The sequence below is a fragment of the Neopelma chrysocephalum genome, unplaced genomic scaffold (assembly GCF_003984885.1).
Source record: "Neopelma chrysocephalum unplaced genomic scaffold, ASM398488v2 Primary Assembly neopelma1_65, whole genome shotgun sequence".
NCBI classification, from domain to species: Eukaryota; Metazoa; Chordata; class Aves; order Passeriformes; family Pipridae; genus Neopelma; species Neopelma chrysocephalum.
Genome location: NW_020897722.1, coordinates 993,971 through 1,016,195, shown reverse-complemented (window position 1 = coordinate 1,016,195; position 22,225 = coordinate 993,971). Strand labels below are relative to the sequence as shown.

Genomic DNA, 22,225 nt, shown 5'->3' with positions numbered 1-22,225 from the left:
GGCTGGAGCCAAGTGCTCCATCTCCTCCGATGCAGGTTCAGCATCAGGGGTGGGACACAGGACACTAAGGGGACAACACACCCTCTGTCACCAGCCTGGGGACACCAGCAGGGTGTTCACGGTGCCATGAGGCAGCAGAAGCCAGTGGGAAGGGCAGGGGTTTCTGCTGCCCTGCCTGGGGTCCTGGCACGCAGGGGCAGCAGGGATGCTGGTGCCAGGAATGGGAATGGACCCAGGACAAAGCCTGGCTGGTTTGCTGCCCCTTCCATCCCTGCTCCATGGCCGGGACCAGCCCCATTCCACATTCCCAGGAGGGCTCCTGCTGCCTCTCACAACAGTAAAGAAGAATGAGAAGACGTACCAGCTTACTCCTCTATACCAACAGAGCAGGAATCAGGACCCAGTGCTGCCCAAGACAGGAGGGAGGAAGGCAGACAGAGAGGGAAGGAGACATTAGAGAGGTAACTCAGAACAGACTGCGACTCTACAGCAGAGAACAGGCTGCAACAACAGTCAGAGGTGAGGACAGGGCAGGGCCCCCCGGCACACGGGGCCCCTCCCCGCGGGACAACACTGCCCCACCCCCAGGAACTGGCCCAGATGCTTCCCCTCCCTTGCCCAAAAGCAGGAGCACATTTGGGAGCGCCCAGGAGGCCTCTGTCACACAAAACTGCCACGGAGTGGCTGCAGCCCAGAGAGGAGAAAGGAGGGGAAGGACAGAGACACAAGGGTGAGGGAGGAGGAGAGAGAAGGCGGGGCAAGTTACCTCTGTGTTACCCCCCCTCGCCCACAGCTCTGCCCACGGGAGGGAGCAGCAGCCCGTGCTCCGGGCAGCTCTTTCCTGCCCCATCTCAAGGCTGCAGCTGGGGCTGCCCGTGGGCAGGAACACACTCCCCAACCCCCCCCAGGCCCTGGAGCCACGGGCACGGCCCCGCAGCTCCAGCCCCAAAGGCACGGCCATTACCTGGCAGGAACACGTCCACCGGGGGGTCGCTCTCGGACCGTGTCAGGCTCCGGCTCTCGCCGCAGCCGCCGTCCTGCAGCACGTCCTCCACCGAGGGCGGGCGGCCACCACCTGCAACCAGCCACAGCACTGCCCTCAGCCCCCAGCACTGCCCCTCAGCCCCTAGCACTGCCCTTCAGCCCCAGCACTGCCCCTCAGCCCCCAGCACAGCCCCTCAGCCCCCAGCTCAGCCCCTCAGCCCCCAGCACTGCCCTTCAAGCCCCCGGCACTGCCCTCAGCCCCCAGCACAGCCCCGGGGGTCTCCTGGCCGGCACGGGTGGAGATCTTCCTCGTGAGGAAGCTCCCCGGGTCCCCCCAGCCCCCCAGAGGTCCCAGGAGAGCCAGTCAGACTGGCCCAGGTCACAGTGCCAAAGGGCCACCTCTTCACATGCAGGCTCATGGCCCAAAACGTGCCCATCACCCCTCTCTCACCCCATCCCTGTGCCCTCTGGGTGCTGGCTGAGCACTGGAGATCCATCCCAAAGACATGGGGCACATCCTGCGTGCCCAGTACTGTGACTGTGCTCTCACCAGGACCCCAGTGGTGCAAGGAAACAGCCCATGGCATGAAAAGCTCTACATGTGTAGAGCTTAGAGCAAGGTGAGATGCTTGGCAAATAAACCAGGGAGATCTGTGGATTTTCTTCCCCCACTTCCCAGAAGAGACCCTGGCACCTTTCCCTGGTGAAGCACAGAGGCTTAGAGATGGACTTTGGGGACTGGATGTTTCTGTTCATTCCCTAATTGTCCCCATCCCACCACAACAGCACTGGACACCAAGCCCAGGTCTGGCTGCACCCACAGCCAGGTTCACACCTACCCTGCTGCACAGGCGAGGCCTCCTCCATCTCTTCCCCTGCCACGCTCTGTAAGAAGGGATAGCACAGGTTATTTCTGCAGCTGGAGGCCTTTGCTGTGCCATTCTCCTGCTCTGGCTTTCTCCAGGGAGCTGCACTTGGGGCCAGGGCAGGAGCAAGGGGCCACCCCCCAGTGCTGTGGCACCATGGGCTGGGATGGAGGGGTTTTACATCCCAGCAAGGTCCAGCTCCCATCCCTGCCCCATACACTGCTCAGGACATTGGGGAAGGTCAGCTCTGACATGGCTCCAAAGGAGTGGTTATCCAATGCCTCTGCTCCCAAAGAGGGGTCAGGGGCACAGGGAGTGGCTACATCCTTCCCCATGGAGCCCTAGGGGTAAATAAAGCAGCCAAGGCTCTGGGCAATGGCCCTTCACAAGATACCTCCCCTGCCCCAGAAGCCCCCTCAGAAGAGCTCTGGCTCAGGGCAGCTCCCCAGCAGAGCACACACTCACCTCTGGAGAGCTGGTCTCCCTCAGGACCAGCTCACCCCCACCCAGCGCCGGCTGCAAGTCGGAGTCCTCGGAGAGCTTCTCCTCATCCTCCTCGTGGATTGGGGATGAGGGGGACCGTAGTGTGCTGTGTGGCGAGAGAAACTCCATTTGCAGGGAGCCACCAGCACCACAGCTCCTGGAGGATTTGGGGCAGCACAAGCCCACGAGCAGGAGCTCCCTGAATTCACCAGGGCCTCCTGTATTGGCTCCATGGGGAGCGGCAGCACAGCGGGACAGAGCCAAGGAGTGCCGAGCTTTGGCACAGCAACACAGCCTGGACAAACCTGCCTTTGCATGGAAAGCAAGAGGCTCAGGTCCCACACTGCTCCTCACACCTTCTGGACTCCCTTCCCAGAGGGAAAACTGGGCTGGAGCACAGGGAGGAGTGCCAGGAACAAACCCAGGCTGATCCTATCTCTACAGCCCTGCATCCTCACCTACACCCTCCATCCCAAGGCCAACACAGGAGCCTTCACACAACAACTACAGGATCTCAACTGAGCTCTTTGTGCTCTGAAATTCAGGTCACTCCTCTCCCCATTCTTTTGCCCCTGGGGAGCTCCATGGAAAGGTTTGGATGTCAAATACAAATTGAGGGACTAAGTGCATTGGGAAGGAGACATTTCTATCCAAAGTCTTCCTTGTGAGGGTGGTGAGGCCCTGGCACAGGTTGCCCAGAGAAGCTGTGGCTGCCCCAGCCCTGGAAGTGTCCAAGGCCAGGTTGGACAGGGCTTGGAACAACCTGGGCTAGTGGAAGGTGTCCCTGCCCATGGCAGGGGGTGGACTGAGATGAGCTTTAAGACCACTTCCAACCCAAACCACTCCATGATTCTAAGATAAAATTCTCCTTGTTAAAAATACTATTTCTTCTGGTGGCACAGCCAGCCTTTAGGAGACACAAGCTGTAACCTCAGGCTGAACACAGGGACGATGTCCCAGTTCTCTCTCTGGCACAAGTACCTGCTGGCCTCCTAAAATCCCGGGTCAGCAGCGAGGGGACCAGCCAGAGCCCTCTCCTGGCTCCAAGTGTATGTGGCCACAAGCCCTCAGGGCTTGCAGGAGGAGTGTCCCCCATCCCCACGCTGACCTGTCTGGAGACTTGCTGCGCTTGCCCTTCTGGTGGCCACTCTCCAGGGCTCTGTCCATGCCCACGAGCGGGCGGCTGGCGGGAGGGATCCCATCCACCACCCCGGAGTAGCTGATCTCATCGTACAGAGGAGCAGAGGGGATGGAGGGGGAAACGGAGCGGAGCCCGTTCAGCGCTTCCAGCAAGGAAATGGGCTCGTAGCCGGGAGGGATGTTGTCAGAGCTCTGCAGGCAAGAGAGAGAGGGGACGTTGGGAGAACATCACCAGGCGGGAACCCCCCTGGAAAAGGGAGGCCCTGCTGCCACCCAGCCCTGCCCTCCCAGGCAGCCCATCCCCACAGCACCTCAGCTCCTTCCCCCGCAACAGCCACTCATTCCCTCAGGGCTGTAAGGCTGATGATGCTCCAGGCAAGTTTCCAGAGCACTGCCCAGAGACTGGGCATCCCATCAAGCTGGATGGTGGCTGGGCAGCCCTCTGATGTACTTTCAAGAGCTGGGCAAGGAGGGTGAGAAAGTGGGTTCCCAAAAAGCTGCTATAAAATACATTTGGATTTTTTTCTCCCAGAAGTTCCTCTAATGGTTCAGAGACCCTTCCAGCTCAATGAACACCTCACTTGTGCTTCCAGCCAAGGAACATGCAGCTGTTTCACAGCACCACCAGTGTCACCAAGACAGAGTTGAAGGAGGGGAGAACATGTGCACCAGCTGATGGTTCTCAGAGCCTACACCACTTCCACTTCTCCCATGTCCTCCCAGCTGCTAATGGTGGCTCCCTGCACAGTCACCTCTGCTAAAGGGCAGGAAAGGGATCACAGAACCACAGAACCCATAAGGGAAGAGGGAAAGCCACACCAATTCCCATTCCCTCTGTAACTCATGAAGCTGCCAGTCAGAGGAACCCTTCCAAAGCCATTAAACCAACACTGGTTAAAAACCCTCCTGATCATAAAGATCACGTGGACTCAGGGACAAATGGGGTTTATGTTGCAACCCAGGAGGCCATAGAGAGATCAGCCCAGCCTGATGCAAATGAAGAGGCAACACTGCAGCAGTCCAGACTGCATTAAACTGAGCTGTTCCTCAGGGAGGTGGTTCTAAGTTGTGCCTAAGATGGCACATTGCTGCTAAGCCTGGCCATGAACTCCTGTGGCCACTCTGTGCCTGATGTCCCCGTCACACATTGGCAGATGAGCCTGCCCAGCAGCCTGTTCCAGCACAGTCACTAATCTGGTGTGGGTTCAGTGCTGAACTGACTCACCTGTGGTCACAGGAAGAATTAGGTCTGATGGGAAGGGTCAGTCATCGACCCTCACCTCAGTGTTGGTCCTGTGCTGGTTTGAAGAGAACCAGCTCAGCTCAGCTGAACAAGGGATCGGCTCCCAGCTGCTGCCAGCTGTAGGTGGTGGGGCCAAAGCCACCTCCAAAAACCTTTCATCTTCAGACAGCAGTTCAGAGGTGCTATTTTGTAGACAGAAAAGTCAGGGAGACAAACTCCCCTGGCTCAAGTTTGGGACTTTTTCTCCTGCCTGTGCAGATCAGGGCCTGAGGGTTCCAAGGCTGCTCATTTTGGGTTGTTGTGGTGAAAGCTCAGGTTCCATGGCACTACTCAGAGGCTGGAGGAGGATTTCTCAGCCAATGGCTACAACACCCTCACTGCAAGTTACTGAGCTTTCAAACAACCCTAAGAGACACTGCTCTCTTCTGGGACACTTACACCACCCAGGAGCACTGCTGGACACTGGAGGAGGCTTGCAGAGAGCCATGTCGTGCCAAAATTGCAAGAGCCTCATTACCTGAACCCTGCCTGGTTTTCTCCAGACCTGACAAGCCCACCAAGCCACGTTCCTCGTAACACTGAGCATCTAGGCTGGATTGAGCAAAAGAAAACCTCCTTGATATCAACAACAGCCATAGCTGTATCTGATGGGAGTACACAGAGGGCACAAACAGAACCTTCCTGGCCTGGGGCATCCTTCACCTTTCCCTTTCCCAGCTCCTGGTCCCCCACAGTTGCCTTCATGCTGTTCCCAGCACAGTGTTCCAGTTACTCAATCCCACACCAACTCGGAGAGTTCCCAGACAAGACAAGCTCCATCCCTCCTGTTTCTGTAAAAGCAAATCAGCCCCTTGCAGCCAGTGTTCCTGAAGGCAAGACCTGCTCCAGCTGTGCCTCTTTGTCTACCTCTACATCCCAGCACCGGGCTGGAAACTACACCAGGATGTGCCCACACCAAACTGCCGAGGGGATGAGACAAGTGCAAGGAAGCTTTTGGGTGAGCCAAGGGGACAGCAGTTTGCCCACAGTCCTATGAAACTGTGAAAATATCTTGGTCAGGGACCATAAATCATCCAGGCTCAGGACCTGGGGACAGTCCCTGAAAGGCAGTGTCAGACCCTTGTGACAAGCTGCTTCCATCTCGCTTGCTGTCCATAGGCAAACCAGGGAGGTCAGTGATGGTCCGTGCAGGGTGTGAGTGTCTCACTGCCGTGGTGGAGGCAGGAGGTGGAGTGTCACAGCCCAGGCAGGGGCACAGGTCAAACCCAGCGTGTCAGCAAGCCCCGTGTGTGTGACTGCCTCGTGCAGGTGACACCGCGGGAGCCCAGTGCAACCACCCGAGGCCACTTACTGTTCTTACTCCCCTCCTAGGCTTCCTGCTGGGCAGGGAGACAGAGCTCACCTTAAGGGGCTTAAAGGGACGCTGTCAAGAGAAAACCATGTTTTAAAGAAGTTGTTTCTTGAGGTTAGTGACAGGAAGAGACACTCAGCATCTCCTCGCCTCGCTGCAGGTGACAGCACCTGCTTCCTCCACACACCACGCTCTGCTTCACAGCAACCCTCGGGCTTTCTACCCTGCCCTGTTCCTCAGCCCCAGCTGAAGGCAGCAGGGCTAAAGCACTGCAGAGGGCAGCCTTTTCCTGTGACAGAATCTGTTCCCATGAAAGCCTGTAAGATGATCTACATGTGGTTTTCCTTCTCACTGATCTCATGTGTCCCACCAGAGCCAGCTGTTCAACAGCACCGCTCAGGCAAAGAGCTGCTGCCCTCACCACACTGGGGACACGCAGCTGGGCCCCGAGGCCACCAGCGCCACACTACCCATCCCACACTCCCTCAGCTGCCTCCCAGCACACTCAGGGAGGCTGCAAAAAAGAGACCTTTCTGAGAACCCCAGTGCCAAGGGCATTTCATTGGTGTGATGCCACACAGATGTGTGGGCAAGTCAAACTGTGACCCCCCTGCCCTGTTTTCCCAGCCCCAACCCTGTCATGCCCAGTCTGCCACTCTTCTGCTGGGACAGGCCCCAAGAAATCTTATCAGCCTGAGGTTTCTATGGATTTGTTTCCTCCAATCTAGTTGTATCACTAATCCAGGAACCCACAGTCTTGCAGGCTGACAAGAAAGGCTGCACTGCTCAGAAGTCCTTAGTGCAGGGTCTGAGCCAACCTCCCGAGGTCCCTGGGACACCAGGAAGTGTCACCAGCCATCAGGCCAAGCTTGATGCACCCACCAGCTGCCTGCTCAGGCCGAGACCAGCCCCCAGGCTTTGTCCCCGGGGTCCCAAGGTACTTACAGAGTGCTCGTCATGGTCAACACTCTGTGCCAAGACAGGGCTGAACGACACCGGCGACAGAGCCCCCGGCTTCTTCCTCACCGCCCGGATCTGCAGCAGGGCACGGAAGGCTAGGAGGGAACACGAGGCAGTCACTGCACAGCCCAGCAGGACCAGGGCATGCCAGAGCTCCCTGCCTTGCCACAGACACACTGTTGGCATGGGGCAGCTCCCTTGTGCACCCTGAGCACCCCAAAGCCAAGCGCTGTGGTCGGGCTTTCAGTCAATTCAGCTAGAGAGGGAAGAGATCTGCTGGCTGAAAAAGTCTGGGCACACCAAGTCCTTAAAGAGAACAGGCACAGTCATGGACATCCTTCAGGCCTGATACTGTACGAGTGTAGAGGCCCAGAGAAGTTGCCCTTAAGGGTGGGTCATTCCAATGACACAGTAAGAAAAACATGAGCTTGGCCTTGGGAGTGCACTGCAATCTACAGGATGGGGGGGGGCTCATGTAAAACCACTCTGGGCTCATTCAGACCCCACAAAGCTCAGCCCTGGGGCCCAGCTGGCACTGGAAGCACTGTGCCTGCCATGGGCTGTGGTGGTGAGAGGCTCTGCACTGGCTGCAAACCCAGCTGGGGGGTCAGTGCTGTACTCCTGCCTCCAGCACAGAGATCCCTTGGTCCTCTCACCACCACGGCTCTGATCTCCACCCCTGCCCACAGCCCCATTTTCTATCTGCAGATCTTTAATATTGTCAGTTCCTCTGTGCCAAGGGCGCACACGGACGAGCCAGACATCTGTTCTGATGCAGCTGTGAGGACTTGCCAGGCATTTCCCTGGTTCTTGTTGCACCCAGCCACTGCAAGATCAGCCTAGAGACAGAGGACAGAGGTACAAATCTGTCCTTCCTGCCTCTGCACTCCCCAGAAGCAGGCTCCCAGGAACTGTGACACAGGGGCACTTTCCAAACAAATACAACCTGCTCCCCTGCAGATGAGATAATGCTGTAACTGTTTTAAGTTGTGCCACTTATAGCCAAAGCTGTCTGGCACTTCCTCTGGTAAGATCTTGCTTTTGGTTACTGCATCTTTGCCATGTTTGAACTGTTTAGACTTAGTTCCTCAGGCCAAACATCTGTCTTAGGCTCCTTTTTTCTTTTCCTCAGAATTATCAGTTAGAAACAATCAAATACATCAGAGACCAGGCAGGGGGTAAAACACATGATCTGCCTATTCCAGCAAAAACATGGGCATTTTCTCAGGAGATTCCTATGCCTCTGTGCTTTTGAGAAAAGACGTGGAATTCAGCAAGTGCTGACTGAGTGTAGAAACAGGTATTTAATTTTTTCCATCTTTTGGGAGCTGAGCAATGCAAGGGTTAAGCAGATTCTCCTAACTCCTGGCAAAGCAAAGGACTCCAATTTGATTTATCTCTGCCTCCTGGTGAAAGCAAAGTTATCAGAAGAAAAAAAAAATCACAGAAAGTACTTGGACAGCCCTGCAGTGGGGCTGGCTGCTGTCTGGGCCAGATACCCTCAGGATAAAGCTTCTGCATCCCCTCCTTCGGGGGATTTTCCATTTTCCTCACAAAAACTGCCAACATGGCACAGCTCAGAGCACCTTCACCTTCAGGTCCATCCCAGGGAGAGGACGAGTGGCCAGGGAGGCACTGGGCAAAGAGCCATTCTCATCTCCAGGTGGGAGCAGCAGCAGTGGGATGCTGAGCCTTGGGGTGGGGCGTGTAAAACATGCTCCCTCTCACAGCCTGCAGGGCCCTAAGAGGAGCCTGGGAGGGAGGAGGTGTCTCCAGGCACACAGGGACTCACGGAGCCTGCAGATGGGGCAGTTGTTGGCCTGGTAGCGCAGGGTGTCAGCGCAGGAGTTGCACAGGCAGAGGTGTCTGCAGGGCAGGATGAGGGTGTCCCGCAGGTCCGACAGGCAAACCACACACTCGTTGCTGTTGTCGCTGTTCTCGTCGTCTGAAGGCTGCAAGGAGAGGGAAAACGTTGGCATGGGAATGGTCAGGGGTGTGCCAAAGTGCCAAGGGACTCTGGAGCCTGGGGAAATTTCCCACCCAAAAGTCTGTGGTAGAGCTGGCATTCTCTTTTGTCAGCTCTCCGTGGGGGTTTCTGAAGGAGAGCAAACTCCAGCCCACACAGCCCTGCTTGGGCACTCCTTCATCCCAGGGCTCTGCTCCGAGCTCCCTGAAGGCCAGAGGCCAGAGCACTGCACTGGGAATTCTGGGCAGAGCTGTCCTTCCCCAGAGCCCCTTCAGGGCAGGGATCCCCTTAGCTGAAGGGTACCAGGAACCAGCTCCTGCCTTCCAGCCTGGTGGCTCCAGGGTCAGCAGGGAAGCAAGTTCTTTGGCACTCCAGCCTTTCTTCCCACACTGAGAGCATCCCCACAAGGAGCTGGACAGGCAGTAGGTCAGGCTGGCCCCAGGCTGGACAGGAGGAGGCACGCCAGTCATGCCCAGCCCAGCTTCCACAGGTGCTCTGAACAAGTGAGGGAGTCAGTGGTTCTTCTGCACCTTCACCAGCTCCTGTGCTGGCACAAGCTTTGATGCAGCCTCAGGAGAACCAGCCTGGGATGTTCACCTGCCCACAGCTACCCCGGTAAAAAGGCCTGTGTGCACCCATTCAACAGGAACATGCACCACACTCGTGTCTCAGTCACTCAGAGCCCCACAAACTGGATTACAGACACTGATCAAACTGCTGGTGGGAGGAGAAATGCACTTTCCAACCACAAAACTGACAGCAAAAAACTCCACAGTCTCCCCACCCATGCCACAGAAGTTGTGCCAGAACCACGATGACCCAGCATGGGGCACCTCCACCTTCACCTGGTCCCACTTACGAGGTCCCTTTGGTCACCAGGGCTAGAACGTGCCACACCATGGGCAACCTCGGTGTGAACAGCAACTGTGCTGCTGCCACATCCTCACCCAGCCTGCTGCCTGCCTGCACAGGGCTGTCTGTCCCATCACACCTGCCCCTCAGGTATTTTGGGAGGGAGGGAGACTCTTTGCTGCCCCATTCACACAGTTTGCTGGGTACACCAGGAAGAACAAAATGGTCCCAGGCCACTTGTCTGATTGGGCCACAGATGTGTGATTGCTGGATCAAGAGAATCATGACAAGACCCTCGAGGACCCAAAGAGAAGCCTTCAATCCTCTTAAATAGATCTTGTGTAAGAAAAAGATTGGAAAAGACTTCTCCCTCCTGCCTCTCCAGGTGCTGCCTGTTGGCACAGGCAGATCACAGGCCACTCTGGGAAGGACACTGCATTGCCTGGAGAGGAAATCCTGCTTGTCTTGCTCTGTGGCTACTGCTCTGTTTACAAATCATGGACTACACACCCTGGAGCTGTGTGATCCTGAGGCCAGCACTGGGGACACTCCACAGCCCAGGTGGCAGCAAAGGGCAGCTCTAAAAAGGCTAAAGGAAGCACAAAGCAGGCACAGATCCAGCAGCTGGGATCCAGCAGCAGCTCCTGCCTCAAGATGGGAATGTTTCTGGTTATGGCATTTGCATACACATCCCTTAGGGATGCTGTGCTCCCTCCTGCTGGGGAATGCAGGCTGCTCTCTGGATACTGGCAAGCTCTAGAGAGCTCAGTTTTCTGAAACACTACAGGAGCATGCAGAACTCCCAACCAGGAGAATGTGAAGGAGCCACGGGAGCAAAGCACAGACACCAGACATGACTGCCTTGATGCAGGGAGGCAGCAACACACACACAGAGCTTTCTACAAGCCCTAAAATACAGTGCTCTGAAACATGGGGCATTGAGGCCCTTCTCTCCCAGCAATCCCAGCCCCAAGGAGCATCCTCAAGAGCCTCATGCTGCCTAAAATTATCTAAGCACAACTCCACTGACTGTTTGGGCCTTACACCAGTGAGGACCTGTCACCCCTGGTCCTCTCTGGTGCCTGCAGGAATGACACAGACTTGACAGTCACTGGGAAGCACCTCCACATTGCCCTGACAATCCCCATAATTAAGCTCCAAAGCAGAAGGTGCAGGCTGGAAACCCACAGCTCAGGAAGCATCTTTACCTTGGTCTCCTGGTTGTTTTTGTTCTCGATGCCGTAGATCTCCTGAAGCAGGTAGCTCACCCGGTCAACCTGGGGGAGAAGACAATAGTTGGAGTGCCAGCTGCTCTGTCATTGCTGTTTTGTGACCACCTTCCCTCTCTCCCCATGTCAAAATGTCCATGTTACACCCACAGCTTCCCTATAGCAACATGGAAGATAACAAACATCGCCAAGGACAGAGAATGAGAGTGGAGAGTGAGTCTCTCCTTGCTCAAAAAGTGCCGCCCACCCTGCCTGGTGTGGGTAGGGAGCAACAAAAGTGGCCAGCTGGGCTATCAAAATAATCTAAAAAACAACTACTCTGCTTGTCTCAGAGTATACACACCCACAGCTCAAATAATCCAGAGGCAATCAGCCTTCCACAGTCCTCTGTGGAAGTACTGGTTAACTTTGACCAAGATGAACTTCCACCCATTTCTGCAACCTCAGCAGAGAGAGGCTGTGCCAACAGCTCCTTACTGGCACACCAATGGTGGCACATCACCTCCCTGTTCACCCCCTGGGAGCACAAGGTCAAGCTTCTAAGGACAGACAAACCACTTCCCTTAGCACGAGAAGCACTCGACGGACAACCCTACATTAGTGCAGTGTCACTGCCTGCCATCCCCAGGCCCTTGGTGGCACCTATAAATGGGAGGTGTGGTGGCAGAAAGTGCTCTAGGCACAGCTGGAGGTTACTCAGAGGGACACACTCCCCCAAGCCACGACTTCTGCAAACTGGCAGCTGCCTGCAAACCCCCCATGGCAGCTGAACCACAGCACTGAGACAAGGAGGGCTGATGGGTCAAGTCCCTCTGCACTGGGGGTTCTCCCCTGTTCTCCAGCTTAGCCCTCCACTACAGCACGAGACTCTCACAGCTGTGAGGAGCAGCCTCTACAAGGAAGCACAGAGATACTGGTCCCCCAGGATTCAGTCCTGTTTAACATCTTTATTTATGAGGGGATAGAGTGTACCCTCAGTAAGTTCACAGACAACACTAAGTTGGGTGGGAGTGTTGATCTGCTGGAGGGTAGGAAGGCTCTGCAGAGGGATCTGTAACAGCAGTGGAGGCTCAGGTTGGACATCAGGAAGAATTTCTTCACAGAAAGGGTTGTTAAGCACTGAAACAGGCTGCACAGGGAGGTGGTGGAGTCACCATCCTTGGAGGTGTTCAAGGAATGACTGGACATGGCACTCAGTGCTCTGGTCTGGTTGGTCAAAGGTTGGACTCGATGATCTTGGAGGTCTTTTCCAACCCAAATGATCCTGGGATTCTGTGATCTGGTGCTACACAGCAGCTTCCCCAGAGCAGGATGTGTTGCTTTGCCTGCACAAAACCTTGCAACAGGTAAAAGGGTTGCCAGGTACCAAACAGACACGTGTCACAAGCAGGGGAAGGACACATTTTCCTGCCATTTCCATGTCCAGTTGACAACATGCAGTGAAGCCCAGGTCCCCAGTGCTACAACAGCTGTCAATCCCAGGGCTCCTGGCATTTCCACGTGTAACTGGCCTCTCTCCTCTCCTCTAATCAAGCCAGGTGCTCAGAAAAGCAGTGGCTTTTCCACAGGACTCCAGTGCTGCAGAAGGTGACACATGCCAAGAGGGGGGCAGGAGGGAGCTGTATCCAGCCCATCTGCTGGTTCAGAAATGCTCTGAGCTGGGACATGGCAGTGTTAACACACTAATTCCAGAGTTTCCCTGTGTAACTCAGTGTGCAGCATTTCATGGCAATGAGATCAGCTGTTGGACTGCTGAGCAAAACCCTCTGCAGCAGCTCACAACTCACCCAGGAAGTCTGGGGACAATTATGTGGGAAACATCCTTTGTAACTTGGCATTTCAAAGAGAGCCTTGTCACAGCATCCTGACTCCTTGGAGGATCCCGATGAGCGTCAGTGAGTGCAGGAGTGGTCAGCTCAAAGCAAAGAAGAGGTCAGGGAGGGAGAGACCAAAGTCTCTGCAGGAGCCTGCGTTCCTTTTAACTGCTTTCCTCTAAAAATCCTGAGAAACTCATGTCCCAGCAGGGAAAGGGTGAGCAGTGCAACAGCTCTTACAAGAAAGAACTCTAGGTTTTAAAAGAGTAGGAGTAATTAAGAAGAAGTAGGTGACTGCAGACAATGCAGTCCTTCACCTTCACCCTTCTCCAACCCATCCCACACCACGTCATCCTTCCAAAGGCTTCTGTTGCTATTTACAGCCTCACTGGATGCACACAGGAACCACTGGCCAAGTCCAGGTTATGTTTTTCTGCCAATCCATCTGTTTGTATTCATCCAGGCTGAATTTCTGTAAACAGGTTGGTACTTACACTATAACTGAACACAGCACAAAGCAGTTCAGCCCAGGGGCTGCTGCTTCCTGCTCCCAAAGTGCTTTAGAGATCGATGCCCACAAAAGGTACCCACAATCCTGGCAATGGCAGGGAGGGGAAGACATACGAAAAGCAGGGATGGCAAAGAATGTACAATGTTATAACACGGTTTACTCCAGACACAGACTCTACACCTCTGCTCTATGCTTTTAAGGGCGCAGATGCCATCTCAGTTTCAGTGGTACTGTGTGTTCTTTAACAAGAGCTTCCTTCTATTCCAAAAGCCACAGGAGAGAACTTAGAAATGTTACATTTTACTAACTGCCAACAAAAAAAAAAGTACCCACAACTAAACACTGAGTGGGAAGGTTACATGCTCTGCCAGTAAAGACAGACAAGCACTCAGTGTTCCACTGCAGGAGTCAGCTAACCAAACCGTGGTAGGGTGGGAACTTCCCTGCAGAGCATTTCCAGCAAGACAGCCCTCCATGTGGGGAGTCTGGAGTGCTGAATGGAGAAGGATGCACACACTGCCTCAGTGTGCACAGTAACCCAACACTGACTGAGAGAGCTCACACCATGTAAGCACTGGTTTAGAGATAAAAACATTAAACCCCCTCCCCCCCAAAAAACCCCAAGCAGGATAAATGAGAGGCTTTTCATCAGCTGACAAACACTCTGATCTGAAAAATATGTGAGAAAGAGGCACTGCTGGCATCACATCACTCTGCTCCATCTTCCAGCCGAGGCACAGCTCTCCTGGATGTTCCCACGACAAACCTGCCCTCACACACTTGACAGACTCCCTTCCAAAACAGTCTCTGATTCTATTAAAAATACTTGTGAGACCCAGATTAATCAACCAGCCAGGAGACTGTGCTGCAACACAGCCAAGGGGAGCACCAAGGAAGAGAGGGGAGCACAGGTCGGTCTGGGACACACAGGGCTCGGAACAGACATCAGGCTGGAGTGGCAACTCCCACACCACTGGCACTGGGATAAAGCTCTGGGAGAGAGGGCCAATATTGCTGTCAGATGTCCAATATGGACAGGCCATGAGTCTCTGCACAGAGCTGGGGAGCTAGACAGTGAATTACCAAATGCCATTTTCATATATGATTACTGACACTCTTTGTGGCTCTCCTCTGATCTGGGGACTGGAAGGTACATCTTAAAGCAAGAAGTGTCTTATTAAGGTACTTAATGACCTTCTTGGTAGTAAAAGGCTTTTTAATTCAGATCAGTAAACCTTAACCATCCGTCATGAGCAGTCAAACATTTAAAGCAGAAACACAGCACACGCCTAAGGGTGAAGGGATCAACCCCCGAAATCTCATCTCTTTCTCCAAGACATTTCAAGCTGATCTTTGCAGCAGGATCACTACCAGAGTTCTTCTCAGAAGCTGAAATCCTTGGCACTCTTAGCAGTTTGTAGTTGCTTATGTATTTTTGTCTATGCAGGACTGAATGCAATTTCAATCCTGATGAGGCACTACCCAACTTCTGCACATCACACTGGGATGGGATACAAAAGGGCAACATTTAGGGCTGCCAGCAGCTCACTGCCTTTGCTTGTGATATCTGAGCTAAAGAGGTGATATCTCAGGCTCTCAGACAACACCAAACTTTCTCACTGGGTACAGTCAGGCACCTGTGGGACACCAACAAGTCTGTAACCAAGAGTAGACAGAAAACAGGTACTTACAATCTGCTTCTGTTTTAAGGGCTTCACAGAAAAACTGCCATCGACGTGCTAGCAGGGAAAAAAAAGGAAACATTAAATAGATGAAAAATTAAATAAAATAAAAATTTGATTAAATAAAGTAATTAAAGCAGACTCGTGCTCAGGGTTGGTGTGTGCTAGCTATGGGGAGGGGAGGGGATGTATAACCAGGACAGCCTGGATGGCAATCCCTCCCTCCCAGCAGAGTTAGGGGAACAGGGTATTGGAGCACACCTTGTCTGCTCCAGTGCAGAGTCAGACGGACTTGGCTCAAGTTAAACCTTGCTGAAGTGGTCAGAGCACACACAAAACTCCCCTGGCACACTGGGTGCTTTCAGGTTGCAAGCAATCCAACTGGGTGCAGACACTTCTGCAGCCAGTCCAGCAGGACTTGGCAGGGGATATTTGTTAACATCCGAAATAACATCCAGCGACAGAGCCACTCTTGAGGCCAAAGCCCTGACAGAGCAAGAGGCTGAGAACAAGGTTTGTCCACTGGACAGAGTCAGAAACAAGTCACACGTGCTCCACATCCTCAGAGCTGAGAGCCTTTCATGTCCTCAGTGGCAGCAGGCACAGCTGGAACAATTCTGTAAACCCTGGTGCCAGAACTAGTGATGCCAGTTCTATTTTCCCCATCATCCACAAGGGCCACTAAAAAGAAAGAAATCAACCCCTCTGCCACAGTCTAGAGAGCAGCAAAGGAGACTCAGGGGATGCTCCAGCAGGTCCTGCTGCTGTGAACAGCTGCAGATGTGCATCTGTTTGCTGAAGGAGTTTCAGAAGGAAGGGACGACAACATCACACCAAAGACAAAACAGTCCTGTTTTCAGGCAAACAAGTTTCTGCCTTTGGAAGAGCTGCAAGGTCAAACTACACAAAGGATCAAGGTTGTTATTCCGATCTTAAAGATACATATAAATAGCAAGTAACCAGGTCCTGCTGGTCTGTCTGTCCTCTGGGGGATCAGCAGTGCTTATTAGCAAGGACCTCCCCTGGATTTATGGACCTACACTTCAAAAGATGCAATTATTCTAAGGATGGGGAACATACTTTAATCAAACAGGGAGGATGAACTCAACATGTACTCTGCCCTATGACTTTTTATTAAAAGTGAGATTTTAATCTTGTTCTAAGCATTCAGTGGAAGATGAGGAGTAAGAAGTGGCTGAACTATGACTATGAGGCTGAAGTGTGAGGGATTCCAGTTTTGTTTTTCCACATCAGCCAGAGGAGGAAACTAGAATAACATCCCTGCCCTAATCCCAGGGGTGCTGCAGCTGCCCATCTCTAATTGCCAGGAGTAAAACTACCTACAGAGCCAGTGCTCAGAACAACCTTTCTAACACTGGAAAACTCATTTTCTTCACAGATCAAGTCCAACAAAAAGCAACCTAGAACACTTAAAGCATCTTCCAGCCCCATGGCTTCCTTAGGACTGACTGTGCTTCCCATGCCCTCTGACTCAGCTCTTCACTATCCACATTATCCACCTGGGAGGAAGAGAAGTAAGACCTGGCAACTTGCACAGGGATATGACAGGAACTGAGTGGATTGAGATACCAAGGTCAGCCACGTGCCAGCCTGGAAGTGGGGAATTTCCAACGGCACAGCACTGATCCTGCTCCCCTCTACATGCCCAGCTCTGCTCCAGCATCTCTTGCCTCACCTCAGCATGTCACCACAAAAATCACCTGCCCAGGGTATGTGTGTGCAGTGTTACCACAGCCAGACTCATTAGTGTAGTTATGGATCTTGCAACTCTTTTGAGGGTCCAGTAATTGTGGGAAGAGAGTTTGTTATCAAGGCTTGTGCACACAGCTGGGCTTGGCCTTACCATGCAGGCAGTGGTCACTACATCAAACACACCACCCAAGAGTAGTGTCTTTATGCAGGATATGTCCTAATTCTTCCAAAGGGCTTGGCCCTGTGTGTAAGCTAAGGCCAAACAATGGTGCAACAGGGTCTGGACACAGCAGATCCAGTTCTGCCCTGGAAAACTGCACAGTAGCAGCCATGGACAACACCTTCCACCCTCTCCCCACACACAGGAAACAGCAGCTGCAATTACCTGAGCGACCAGCTCAGGTACAAACGATAATTACAGGCTGCACAGGAGCTGCTGCAAGAGATTCCTTGTACTACAACACCACCCAGGAACTAGCCAGGACTCTGTTGGGCTAAGTGTTACATAAATACAAACTAATGACCCGTGGAAATGTTTACATACACAAGGACAAAGGGGAAAAAAGAACTCATTTACCTTTTCAAATGCAGCCAGGAGAACATGGGCGTGACCAGTGACCTCAACCACCACTGCAAAAAGGGAAAGAGCAGATCTGGTTAAACCTTGTAAACAGCACGAGCATAAAAATACCCTGAGAGTTGCATTGTAGTCCACTGACATTTCTGAACTGCTATCTGTACTATTTTCATCTCTCCTGCATTTAAAACTTATCTTGTCAGGTTGATTCATCTCACTGGGCTCTGTGGTGGGCCCTACACAGCCATGCCTTGTTGGGTGCTCCAAACTATCCCACTTGGTTTTCAGAGGTTGTAAAGGGAAAGTAAAACAAAGCACTCAGTGGGATTCTGCTCTCCCCTCAAATTCCTGGGTTTAACTACCTGAATTTATCACAGATCCATCTGGTTTAACAGCAACTGGCAGCACTTCCAGCCCTTATCACTTTATTTCACTCTAGTCAGACATGCTTATAAAACATTTATTTCTCATACCAGCTCCGGCCACTGAAACATTTCTGCCCAGTTCTCTGACTTTCTCCCCCAGAGATAAACATCACATCTTCCCTCCTCCAAACTCAAGGGTTCCTTCTTAATCCAACAGCACTGAGAAGGGGCTGTCAGAGGTTTCAGTAGTGCATTCCTGGCCCCCTCAGCAAGCAGAGAACAGGGGAGGTGAGGTACAATCCCGGCCTCTCTCACTCAGGACTCTGCAGTTCTGTTCAGCTCCAACTGGTTGGGCCCTTTTGCTTAATTCTGTTCAGACTCATCATATGGAAGTGGGAGGCAGAAGTGGTGGAGGAGTCACAGAAGGAAGGGAAGGCATGGAACCACCATTTAATTTTACTAAACACGAGCAGTAACAGACCAGCTGTAATTTTCCAGGTGCTCCAGACACACAAGGCCAGCTCCTTCCAGGCCCACCAGTTTAAAAAAAGAACCAAAATGCACACCAATTTCCTCAAATCTTGCTCAAGTGTCACATATTTTTGTGCTGATATTCTTTCCAGGAGAGGATTTAAAAGCAATTGCCTTTCCAGGTTATTAAAATAGATGAGAGTACATTATTGGCTAAGGCTGGGCATGGTATGTGCATAAATGTATGCTTCCCATGCTGCCTCCTGTTCTATTTTTGATCCTTCTAGACATGCCCAACATTAGAGAGTATAAATACCTTGCCAAGAGTTCCATAAACAGAGGAAGGTGTTTTATATTATGGTAAAGAAATATACATATATGTGGATTTTACTAACAGTGCATGAAATCACTAAAAATAGATGCACTTTACAAGTAATTTCCTTTATGTTGCACTGTGCTTTGTTAGTCACACTTTAAATTGGTTCATCCAGTTCTATTTCAGTCTGCTTGGAAGACTGTAAAATAATGTAATGAGTTTCTGGCCTTTTCCACATCTACAGCAGAAACTGTGCAAGTGACTGACCTAAACAATGTGATCAACAGCGGATTTTTTCCTTCCTAATTATCTTAAATTTTGTAAAAATTGTCACAGAAGTGAAATGCTGGTCCTGCTGACCACAACACCCCCCAATTTCAGAGAAAATGTGACTTCCTTGTGCCCTTTTCATTGCTGGCAATTCAAGTGAGTGCAAACACGTGGAGCCCAAAAGCACACACCCCACTAAGGGAAATACTGTGCAAGGTGAGTAACAATCTAAATATTTACTGGACTTCCCTCTCTGAAGCAGCAATCCACTTTCAAAATAATCAGAAAATCATCATAATTATTAATTATTTTAAAATAATCAGGAATTATTTCTCCTCAGAGGTTACACTCTTTTATTGCAACCATTCATCACCCTTGGAAAAACCCAGGAGAATTTCAAACTGCTGAATGAAGTTGCATTTGGTTGAAGAGTGGCCTGAGCACTTTAAAGCCATTTCCTTTTCTCTACTCATTTCTAGGTTTTTATGAGGTCAACTTACCCCTCAACGAGGGAGAAAATACTCCCTCCCTCCTTCTCTTACAAACTGCAAAAGTAAAACCCAAAGAATAAAGAAGTCATTTGCTCCAATTTGTGCCTGGCATTGGTGGCAGAGCCAGGAGCTCTCCTAAACACCCCTCCAACACTAAACACCTGGCCATTTTTCCTGTAAAAAATGCAGGCTATTTTTAGAAGTATGTTTTTATGCAAGAATTCATGGTTAGCCAGGCCCTTTTAATAAAGGGAAGTTAAGGCGAACTCCTGAAATATTTTTATTCTGGAAAGGCTCTCCAAGGAGCCACACAAGCTCAGAGGGAGACAGGAGAATTCCAAGGGAGCAGAGCACCGTGCTTACCATCCCCTTCATCCACCACTGCTCGGATGACCACAGGGAACACACCACGGTCCAAGTCAAAGTTCAGCTGGGGGGGGACAGAAACGAGCTGAGGTTACAACAAGTCACACCAGACTTGGTGAAGACGACACTTGAGATCATGTAACATCAGAGCAATGAAGGTCCCTTCTGACAGGCCCCCAGCCCCTGGTCTCAAATGGTATTTAATTCTCACTAATTCACATATCCCAAAAGTCTCCTGAGTGATTTGTAGCATGACAAGTTTGTCGGAATATATCTAATGCCACAATTTTGCCTGTGCATGGCAGGATAGGTAAGGTTTTAGCACAGCAGTACATTGTGCTCCCAACACCACAAAACAGACCCTGACTCTTGTATGAAGTTCCTGAAGAGAAAAATCTGTCAACCTTCATTCACACAACACCTTAAGGAAACACCAGACTGATTACCATCTCTTGGCATGTTACGAAATTCAGGTCCTTGACCTTCTAATGGGCGAGAGTGAAAATTTAAGATCTCACTTGAGTGCAAGGAAAACAGACTCAACTTCTCCCTTCGCCCTGCACTTCATTAAAGCACTTCAAAAGCTCTGTGTCATCTTAGAAACACAAGGAAAAGGCAACCTTACAGACACTGTCCTATGCCAGGAAAGGAAGTGGCTCAGAGACTGGATTTCTGGTGGTTTTTTTAATTACTGACTTGGAGATTTTTGTCTCATCTCTTGCCAAGACTAAAAAAAAAAGATGTCATTTCACCATGGTGCTCCAGGTAGTCTGTTTTCAGTTTTCCCATGAAAACTGAGACCCAATTCCAAGTGCTGCAGCACCATCCAGGTAGTGCTTTGGGGCTCCCCTAAGTTTCCTGCAGCCCCAATATCATTTGCAGCGTGACTCACTCCAGCTGGTCCCTCAAAAGGTTAATTATCAAGGCAGCCACTGGCACAAATGGCCACCCAAACCACCCAGACTGCAGGGAAGGTGACCCTCAGTGCGAGCCTAATAGCTGAAAATTAATTACAACCTAAATGTTCATCCTGAAAGGAGTGACACCTGTACACTGGGATGTAACACACCTGGTCAGCCACCAGCCAGGTGTCCCACAGCCCATGAGCCACATGGCTGTGCCTCTGCCAAGAGCTCCCACGGGAGGTGTGAGGATTCCAAACAGAAAGTATGTGCTGGAAGACCCTTATGATGTGACCAAACCTTCTGACCTTGAGGAATGTCGATTTTCATCCTCTGTAGGATGGTTTTATATTTTACTACTCCTTTAACCACCAGAATCTATTCTCTTTCCAAAACAGCAGAGTAACAGAGCAAACACAAAAATCTCATTTAACCTTTCAGTGTTTGTTACAGAACAGACTCCTTGAGCCACTATTTTCCAGCTTGCATTTTTGAACTGTTCTGGCACGGCACAGAGGGAAAATTCATTGAGGACAATGGATTAAAATAGCTGAAAAAGCTTATGGTTTTGCTTTGCTTCCTGCTCTGATTTATTACTGCATGACAGAAATTGTTCTTTGGCCATTTGAAGGGAAAGTCACATCACAGAACTGAGGTTGCTTTACCTTATAAACTTTGGAGTTCTCAAACAAAAGGCCTCTTTAAGGGACCATTTCACGTTAATTTTTATGGCCCTGAGCACAACTGGCTCAACACAAGCCATACTCTGTAACTTCCAGGCAAACCAGTGTATTGGGAAGACAAAGCAAACTTTTATAGAGCTTTCCACAGAACAACCCAACATAACATTACTGTCCTTTCTGTGGGCCAGCCAAGAACTACGTCATATCCGAGTATTACACTGAGCAAAAATATGAAGCAAATCTGGGGGTTTTGGACAAAGATGGAAAGAAATCTGAAATGTGCAACTGTGCAGAGCTGAGTGTACACACTGTCAGCTCTCCCAGATCAAAGGGCTGCATTTTGGTGGCCAGTTAAGAAGATTTAGGACCAAGACTGATATGTACAGAGAGCTGAAATGGGAGGAGAAACACTTCCAAATCACAGTGCTCATTCCACATTTTCTCCAGCTCCAGTAACACCAATGAAACAAGAGAAATAGGAGGATGCAGCAGAACAAGCAAAGGAAGCTGGAAGCTCATTTTTCTACAGCATCTCTCCCTTTAAGCTGTCAAAGGGACATGACTTTAGTACTTGAGTTAAAACCGTGCTGACAGGAACAAAAGTGAAAATTAAGCTTCACAATTCTTTAAGAAGAAAGAGATCTGAGCTCCTGCTTTCCAGCTCTCTCAGACAACAGAAGGGATTGAAAAGCAGCTCTTCCAGGCTTTTGTAGGCTGAACTTGTGAAATCATCTATTGGCAGAGAAGACAAGACATCAGGAGACCAGACTCCACAGGCTCTTGGTAACCACCACAGCATTTTTTAAGGCACGGGACTGATTATAGTTATAACTGTAACTTCAAGACAATAGCTATTCAATCTTTCAAAATACATGAAAGATCGCTTTTTCCTTTTTTCCCACCCCCCCTTTTTTTTAATTTTTCTTTTAAATAAGTAGTTATCTAGCAGGGTTCACATACACAGTACTCTTGCACAGGTTTGGGTCAGGA

At 51.3% G+C, this 22,225-nt stretch overlaps 1 protein-coding gene across 4 annotated transcripts in view; it reads right to left on the bottom strand.

The window, feature by feature from the left end:
- Positions 1 to 22,225, bottom strand: part of MGRN1 (mahogunin ring finger 1) — a 53,702-nt gene that overhangs the window by 664 nt on the left and 30,813 nt on the right. The window contains exons 6-16 of one of the 4 annotated variants that reach the window (XM_027683698.1): positions 19,648 to 19,714; positions 17,372 to 17,424; positions 15,091 to 15,138; positions 11,054 to 11,122; positions 8,820 to 8,979; positions 7,013 to 7,122; positions 6,068 to 6,139; positions 3,442 to 3,665; positions 2,316 to 2,439; positions 1,824 to 1,869; positions 965 to 1,075 (exon numbers count right to left, since the gene is read on the bottom strand). In XM_027683698.1, coding sequence (XP_027539499.1) covers positions 965 to 1,075; positions 1,824 to 1,869; positions 2,316 to 2,439; positions 3,442 to 3,665; positions 6,068 to 6,139; positions 7,013 to 7,122; positions 8,820 to 8,979; positions 11,054 to 11,122; positions 15,091 to 15,138; positions 17,372 to 17,424; positions 19,648 to 19,714 — 1,084 coding nt within the window. Of the gene's footprint in view, positions 1 to 361; positions 407 to 964; positions 1,076 to 1,823; positions 1,870 to 2,315; positions 2,440 to 3,441; positions 3,666 to 6,067; positions 6,140 to 7,012; positions 7,123 to 8,819; positions 8,980 to 11,053; positions 11,123 to 15,090; positions 15,139 to 17,371; positions 17,425 to 19,647; positions 19,715 to 22,225 lie in introns of all 4 variants that reach the window. The other 3 variants (XM_027683696.1, XM_027683697.1, XM_027683694.1) reach the window with 3 other exon arrangements.